Here is a 9,058-nt window from a genome sequence, read left to right on the forward strand (position 1 = left end):
ACAAGTAAAACTCCCATCAACTTTTGAGTCAACAGGTAACGGGTAAAACTTACATAAGGGGAGTCCATTGCTAAACTTTACAAATAACCTTAACATCAATCCATGCATTAACAAAACCTTAATCTAAAAAAAAATGATGAGTTAATTGAATGTGTAATAAAATGAGCCACAGTGCACTCAATAAATCAAAACCGTTTCAGTGGCTCATCAGAGATAACAATCAATAAGCATTATCTCAAAATGGCAACACATTTATTTAGAATAAATAACATGTATGCTTCTTTGGGGAATGTGACCCACTACTGATACCCAGTTTTCTTTCACAAAGAACTAAGATAACTCATTCTTTAAAGAAAAGAATTACTTATTTTAATGAAATGTAACAGCAGCTGTTTGATAGACATCTAACAATTATTGATCCTTCATTGACAATCCACAACAAATATTCAAAGTTGTTATGACACACCAATGAAAATTCACAATGAGACCATAGTACCACAGTCATCAAGACAACAACTGTCACCTCAATATTGATGTCAATCCAACTCGCCTATATTCAGAACATTAACATAGCCTTCTTTATTTTTTTTTATCGTATCCCCCCCCCCCCCCCCCAAAAAAAATATAAATATTATGTTGCAGCTGATGTTGGCTACAAAACTGGGGAGGGAGGGATTTCATCATAAAAAGAATATTTTTGTTTTGATTGATGAAGAAATTCTTTCTTTGTGAATTAGAACTCTTGACCAATTTAGTAATTTTGTTTGATATACTCTCTGCTTTAATAATCTGTATCTGTGTTTGTAGCTTGACACAGAGTGGACCCAGGTTCTGTCTGAGGGGTGGGCCACACCCCTCAGTGGGTTTATGAGGGAGAGAGAGTACTTACAATGTCAACACTTTGGATGTCTGTTAGATGGTATGTACTTCATATTCATAAGTCAAATGATTATTTATCAAGGAAATCATGTCTCTGCTTGCTTCAGTTACTAGTATTCATTTAGTAAATACCCAGGAATTACAGATCTCGCATAAATTTCACATAAAAAAACAATTTGCATGATTTTCATATGAGAAAATTTTCAGGTGAAAGAATGGGGATATATATGGGCCCCGGTAAAAAGTAAAAAAAAAAAACAAGATTCGAGTGAAGCATAATTTTTTGTCTCACATCATTTACTGATATTTAAACTGTAAGAGATAAAAGATTTGTGTATATGAAAAGCACAAAGCTTTACAACATAGTAGGGGTCAGCCAACTTTCGTGATTTTATTTAGAAAATCGAGACGGGCAATCATTTCAAAGCCATTGTTTACCTTCAGCCTAACTGAGTACAAACTTTTGAAAAAGAAAAAAGATGCATTATACATTTAGAAAACTCCTGTGAAAATAAGAAGTTTGTACAACATTAGGCTGGTACAGTTTAAGAAAGGAAAAATGTATGAAAAATTCAAGCTTTTTCCTGTGTGACCCCTGTTGAGCCCATGTATGGAATAAATTATTTCAAATAATCATGTGGGTTTTATCAACTTCGTATGGTCAGGAATGTTTGTTTGATCTCTATGCTAATATGTACTTTTAAAAGCTTAATTCGTTATTTGGGGGGTTTTTTCAGACATAAAATAACACATTAGGTATAATTCACCAAACATTTGTCAAATGATGCACTAACAGAATAATGTTGATTTGAATGTCTCCTCCCTCTGATTTAAATAGAAACAATTCAAATAGGTATGAATTTTCCAGATTTGGATTGTGTATAGCCATTTAAAAATCCTGAAAAGTTTAAAATGTATGCTAATTTTGGTAAAGTTAAGTGTGCATTTGAATAAGAAGTATGCAGTAGTGCTTAAATATATTTAAGAAAAGCAAATTGTTGATATTTTCTACATAAAAACAGCACTGAAAAAAGGCCCATTCTCTATAGCTTTTAAGTGCACTCGTTCTTCACTTGAAGTTAATTTTATTATTTTTTTTTTTTTATTTATGTTTTTTATTCATGACTTTCACATCTTTCTTACATAATACATTTCTTTTGGAATCTCAACATTTTTTTACATACAATATACATGCAAGAATAGATATATAATAGTTCACAATGGTGTGAAAGTTTGTTTTTTATGTTTTTAGTGGGGGTGAGAAAGGACAGAAAACATTGAGTGAAATAATATGCATATAAACACAAACAAAAGAAACAAAAGAAGAAAAGCAAATAAAAAATATAACATGCACACCAACTTATAAATTGACAGCTCTAAATTTAAGGATTTTCCAATATGTGATTATAATATACACAAACAACAGCATGAACATAATATTTAGCATGTACATGTACATATATTTATTTATGAGAGAAAAGAAGGCGGAGAGAAAAAAGCTGACGGGGCAATGGTTGCTTTGCAGCATAGCTGTCTATCAGGGTTTGCTTATCAAAAAGATTTATTTAGATATTTTAAAAAAGCATCATACATTCTTTTAACAAATAGTTGGGGATATAGTAAAGACTTGCTAAATTCTTTCAATAATATTCTCCAAGTGTCTCTCAAATTTTTCAAATTCACAGTTCTTTAAAAGTAAATATTTTTCCACAAGAAGCCTGTTTTCAATTTTCCTTTTGAGTTCAAACACATTTAAAGTTGGGTAAGTTTTAAGTCTTGAAGTTGATTTTATGTTTAGAGCTAATGAAAAGATTTTTTGATAGGAGCGTAAAAAAAAATTTATGTGAGAAAATTTCTTGAGTCTAAAAATATTTTATGTGAATTCATATTGATGAAAAGTTTTAAGTAAAATTCATGTAAAGAGAAGTTTGTATGAAATCACATAAAATTCACATGAGGCCACTATATCTTTTACCCTTTAATATGCTAACCGACATTACATTTTGTACAATAACATGATTACCAGCATCACATGTTGTACAACAATATGATTACCCGCATCACATGTTACAGTGATTTGCTTACCAGCAGTACATGTTGTACAATAATATGATTACCAGCATCACATGTCACAGTGATTTGCTTACCAGCAGTACATGTTGTACGATTTCATTCTACAAAGGGATGCACTCTCTGTTCTGATGTTATTGATGTTGGTAAAGAGTTGACCTTGACCCTGTGTTTATAGGTGGGGTCACCAATCAGTCGATCCCGATCGTCCTGCCAGTCTGTACTGAGGATAAGGAACGGCTGGACGGCTCTGCTGCCCTCACCCTCAAGTACGAGAACAAGACCATAGCCATCCTACGGAATCCCGAGTTCTATCCGCACAACAAGGAGGAGCGATGCTGTCGACAGTTCGGCACCAGTAACAGAGGTCATCCCTATGTCAAGGTCAGCAAGATTACATGTAAAGCAATTCCTACAATAAAATTTAACATTAGAAATACATGTGTATACCTGTTGTGTTGAATTCAGTATATTTACATTAATTTTGCAAATATGTTTCCTAATATGAACCTATTGATTAGCGAAAACATTAAATTCTGTATGAACTTTTTCATGACGTCACTATGATCATAGCATGCGCTTATCGCTTGTCACGTGGATTATTGTTAACATTAAATCTCGGTAATTTTTACAGTTCTGAACAATTTATCTTTCTCAAATGTAAATATAAGTAATAAACAGCAATGTTAAAAAGTTCACCAGGGCTTCTCAGGATTTGATCACATGACCAACCAACTTCATATCCCAGTGAACTTTTTAAATTGCTGTTTATTTCTTAAATAAACCAGGCTTGACAAGGAACAGACTTGTATATATAGAAGCTTTTTTTTAAATGAAGTTGATGAAGAACTAAATCCTTTAATTACACATATATGATTTATTATTTTACAGATGATATATGAAAGTGGGGACTGGTTGGTAGGAGGTGATTTAGCAGTGATAGAGAGAATAAAATGGAATGATGGACTGGATGAGTACAGACTGACACCAATGGAACTACGAAGCAAGTTTAGAGAATTGAGAGTAAGTAACGTTTTCATCATCAAATGATAAGTTATCAGAAAACTTCACTGTAACATATGTTAGTGAATTACAAAGATTACGAATACTGTAGATTCCTTATTTTAAATGAGTAAATTAAATTAAATGAAATATGAAATGATATAAAGAATATGAAACTGTGAACGCCAAATTTGTATGATGATCTTGAAAAGTCTACATCCAGCTGAAAAATAAAAGCAGATTTTAAAATCCGCAAGATGTGCTCCTCGCAATTTTACACGAATATTAATTCCGCGCTTTTAATGAGGAATTTACAGTAGTGTTATTATTCAGGCTGATGCCGTTTTTGCTTTCCAACTACGCAATCCTATACACAATGGGCATGCACTGCTGATGGCTGACACAAAGCGCAGACTGTTGGACAAGGGCTACAGTAAACCAGTATTACTGCTCCACCCCCTAGGTGAGTTTATAGTCAATCTTTGCCCAGCATGTATGCCATAACCGCATGCATTTCTATTTAGAGTTCTTTTGGAAAACACTTCTTATTGTTTCAAAAGCAGCACTTTATACCAAGTGCAGAGAGTAAAGACTCGTTCTAAAATGAACCGTCCTCAAAGCTCAGGCAGATTTTGTAATGAACCATCCTCAAAGCTCAGACAGATTTTGTAATGAACCATCCTCAAAGCTCAGACAAATTTTGTAATGAACCATCCTCAAAGCTCAGACAGATTTTGTAATGAACCGTGCTCAAAGCTCAGGCAGATTTTGTAATGAACCGTCCTCAAAGCTCAGGCAGATTTTGTCGACTGCTTCAGGTGGCTGGACGAAGGATGACGATGTACCGCTCCCGACTCGTATGAAGCAGCACAAGGCAATCCTAGAGGAGAAGGTCCTAGACCCCGACTCCACCGTTCTAGCCATCTTCCCATCCCCCATGATGTACGCAGGACCTACAGAGGTAACGATCAGTCGTCCAAGGACAGATCAATGTCATAATGATAAAGGGTACAGAGTGCTACCTATTTTGAACAGAATTCATTCCATAAAATGGACTGGACATATCTCATCAATTTCCATCAGTCCTTCATACACTTTTTTTCTATATTTCCATGCTTCAAAATAGTGATGAGTTACGATTCTTGGAGTTGGAAAATATGATATTTGACACTGTCTGCTAGCTTAAAACAGAAAAATATTGAAAATACACTGTACTTGATCAGCATTTTTTGACCTTATTTTTTTTTATTTTTTCCTCGCAAACTTTTAATATTTTTATAAGAAATGGTTTAACAGAGTATTATATCAATTACAATCTGTTTGTCTGCAATAGGTACAGTGGCACGCCAAGGCCAGAATGTCAACAGGAGCCAACTTCTACATTGTGGGTCGTGACCCTGCAGGAATGCCACATCCGGATGGTACCAGGGACTTATTTGATCACACACATGGGGCGAAGGTTAGAGTTATAGATTTTGTCTTTAAAAGAGAGATTACAAAAACCTAGCAAAGATATACTAGCAATTTTTGAGAATCCCTGTAGCTGCAGAACTGTAGCTCCACTAGTTGATGGACCATGGAGGTACAGTTCCATCCATACATGTACTGAAAACTGTATACTTATCGTGCACAAAAAGTTGCACAAGGTTTTGGACTTATTAAACAAATTTAGGAATATATTCTGTAAATAATTTCATACCAAAAAATCCTGAGAGATTTTACTACTGATTTACCACTTTACTTTCCTTAACCCAAACCAAATGCAGAAAGCAAAGTATGTTTATTTTATGTCATAATCAAGAGTCGCCATTTTTACCTGTAAACAAACTACACCCTTTCACTTTTCCGGGATTGTGGGATTGTTAATATGCAGAGGCAAGTAAATTAATGACTCCTAATGTACAATGTCTGAAGAATTTTGGGTGTGAATATTTTCCAAAATAAGCTATTAATTAAGTCTAATATTGTTCACATGAATAAACAATTTATGTATGGATGGAACTCTAGCTCTATGTGCATGGTCAGTCAACATGAATTTCCTATGGAGCTTCAGTTCTGCAGCTAGAATCTCAGATAATAAAATGTTTTACAGCAATAAATGTTTGATATCATCGTAGCCTGATTTGAAATTCATTAATCATAGTGTAGAAATTATTGTTTTGGGAAATGTTTGCAAACACTGAAGTCTTACAAAAATAACCACACATTTCAAAATGAAACACTAAAATAGACTACAGATGACATTTTTTGTCAATTTTTTTCTTAAAAAATCAACCACCAGCAGATGTTAATAAAATTTACCCCCACCCCACTCCCACCCCCCAAAAATATGCATTGACATTGTAATAAACACATTTTGTACTGTAAATACAGACTACAATTAGTGGCAATAGTTATTTGTATATGATATTTTTTTGCAAACCAACAAACAAATCTCCTACATGAATCAAAGATAGCTGGTGGAATTCTTATGAATATTTGGTTCACACAACTAACCAGTATGGCTTTATTTTAAACTCAGGTTTTGACCATGGCTCCAGGGCTAACCCAGTTAGAAATCGTACCCTTCCGAGTAGCTGCATACAACACTAAATTGAGGCAAATGGACTTCTACAATCCAGAGCGCAAGGAGGACTACGACTTTATATCTGGAACTCGCATGCGTAAACTGGCGCGGGAGGGACAGAATCCCCCAGACGGATTCATGGCCCCTAGAGCCTGGAAGGTCCTGGCAGAGTATTACCAATCCCTGAAATAGTGACAGGAAGTGACATCACAGACCAGTGGACCTGATCAGAGGAGGACTGTTTCTTATTTATTTATATTTTTTTCAACTTTTAAGGACCAAGTTTAAACTTTTTTAAGGCATTTTTTTCATAAAAATTTTGAACAAACTGCTGTTAATGGGTGAGGACCAATTTACAAACTCTGTTATACTTCAGATAGTTTATACATAAGAAAATTTATAACTACTTGTACTGTTTATTGATATCACTGTTTTGAAATCAGTTGAGTTTTGTTTATTTGACGTATATTTTAGTTCGTATATTTACATTTTTACTTATTTGTTGAGAATTTACATCTACAAATATGTGTCTCCATGATATGTTATGTCACACATCTCTACCTGTTTTGTAAGTGTCTTTACCTGGGGTGTCACCTGTTGTTTTACCTGTAGACAGGTGAGGTGCTGTAATTGTGCAGCTGCTGTTCTGGTCCATTGATTTGTGTCATTTGGAAATTAGTGGGAGTAGAAAAATAAATGGATTAAATTTGAGGGAGCCAAAGGGATTAAAGAACTTAATATATACTAACTGATTTGTTGTTTTACTTTGTGATTGTTTTATGATACTGCTTGAACTTTGACCCCTGAGATCGCAAAGGTGGTACTGTAAACCAATTTTTATTTACCTGTCAAAAAATTTGCAATTTTCATGAGAATGAAGAATGTATCTCACCTCGATCGTGTCCTTTAATGTCTCCTATACTAGTAGGATTATTGGCATTGACTTGGTTTGCACATAGTCACTGTGAACCAGAGTATGGCTGGTAAATGGACAGATAGACGTTGGTTTACAGTAACTATCAGACTCTTGGGCGTTTGACCTTAAACGCCAATATCCAAGGTTAATGACCAGAACGTTATTTGACAGCAAATGTGTTGAGTTTAATATCATTCTATTATTTTTAACATTCTAGATATAGTTATCGCTTATGAAGTGAGAAACATCAGATATGTGTAATTGAAATCCAATGACACATTTTGATTGCATTAATATAACCATTTGCTCTCCAACTAATTGAGGAAATAACTAAAGGAACTCGTGTTTGTAAAATTTAGACCGATGGCTGGTAAACCCTTAACATTTATAAAATGTCCCACCCTTTAATCCATGATTATTACACACCCATCCTCCTTGTGTGGTATAGTCTTAATTAAGGAAATATCTCAGAGTTGGGGTTTGGAGGGGGTAACGTTTAAGTAGCATGCGCGGATCTAGAAGGGGTAACAGGGGGTACGGACACACCCCCCCCCCCCGCAAAATTCAATTTCTTTAAATTTACATTATGAAATTACCAAAAATATGCCTCAGACACCACCGGCAAACTCAAATATCTGTCGGAACCCCCCCCCCCCCCCCCCTTGAAAAAATATTTTGGATCCGCGCATGAGTAGGGCACTGTTCCTACACGATCTTGCTTTTCCTTGTCATGCTTGTATAAGACCATTGATACATATGAACCGCACGAGTCGTCCCTACAGACTGCTCAGTGACAGCATATAATCAGACATTGATTCCAAAGACCCCGATGTTTGTATTTTTGGTGCAGTTCCTTTCTTCTTCAGTCACAGTTCTATTATATAACGCGGGCAATCAATGTAAATGAATCCCCACCGCTCATGTTGCTTTGTACCAAGTGTAAGTGTACGCGAAGACAAACAAACTTAAACGATTTCTGGTAGATATAAATAACAGGGGATTGTTTCTGGTGTTGACAAGGCGGTGTGGAGTGTCCTTAGGTTACAGCACAGACTTGTTATGTGGTCCGGATAATGATTTCCTATATATAAAATATACACCATTGTTGCTTTTCTGCATAATTTACAAAATACATTCTTCTTTTGTATACTTGTCTCCTTAGTATTTACCCACCTTGTCAACTGAACTCGAACATTTAGGTTTGATCGTAAAGAGTAAATTCGCGGATACAAAATGTTGTCGCTTTTTAGATTCGAACCTGACATCTGCACGTAAGTTGATGCGTTGTTGGTGAAATAAAATACATGTTTATTTCTGTCTCTTTGTTTCCAACCACTAAACAAGGACGTTAGGTGAATTCTATACGACCTCCCATGGTTTGCAAAAAGATTTCTAGCCATTTTGACAATGTGATCGATATGCATCCTGCTTTCCCGCCATTACTCACACCACGTGTCTTGGAGCAATCGGGCAGACGACAGCGTCGCTTCTCTCGTCCAAACGAGGTTAATGTCACACTTAAGGCTGCGGGTGACTACATTCTTATTAGTTTCATGAATTATGTAGAGTGTGTACTCAGTGATTAGTGTTAAATTACGCCACTGTGCTGTGATATATAAGGCGGC

The 9,058-nt window shown here is 35.3% G+C and overlaps 1 protein-coding gene across 5 annotated transcripts in view; it reads left to right on the top strand.

The window, feature by feature from the left end:
* The window catches only part of LOC105336483 (bifunctional 3'-phosphoadenosine 5'-phosphosulfate synthase), a 29,356-nt gene extending 22,091 nt beyond the window's left edge, over positions 1 to 7,265 (top strand). For all 5 annotated transcript variants that reach the window (XM_066066921.1, XM_011440825.4, XM_066066923.1 and 2 more), the window contains exons 6-12: positions 808 to 919; positions 3,128 to 3,333; positions 3,841 to 3,972; positions 4,285 to 4,414; positions 4,770 to 4,912; positions 5,285 to 5,410; positions 6,473 to 7,265. In XM_066066921.1, coding sequence (XP_065922993.1) covers positions 808 to 919; positions 3,128 to 3,333; positions 3,841 to 3,972; positions 4,285 to 4,414; positions 4,770 to 4,912; positions 5,285 to 5,410; positions 6,473 to 6,709 — 1,086 coding nt within the window. In that variant the 3' untranslated portion in view covers positions 6,710 to 7,265. The remainder of the gene's footprint in view (positions 1 to 807; positions 920 to 3,127; positions 3,334 to 3,840; positions 3,973 to 4,284; positions 4,415 to 4,769; positions 4,913 to 5,284; positions 5,411 to 6,472) is intronic.
* The last annotated feature ends 1,793 nt before the right edge of the window (positions 7,266 to 9,058 follow it).

Source organism: Magallana gigas, chromosome 7 (assembly GCF_963853765.1).
Source record: "Magallana gigas chromosome 7, xbMagGiga1.1, whole genome shotgun sequence".
In the NCBI taxonomy this organism is placed as follows: Eukaryota; Metazoa; Mollusca; class Bivalvia; order Ostreida; family Ostreidae; genus Magallana; species Magallana gigas.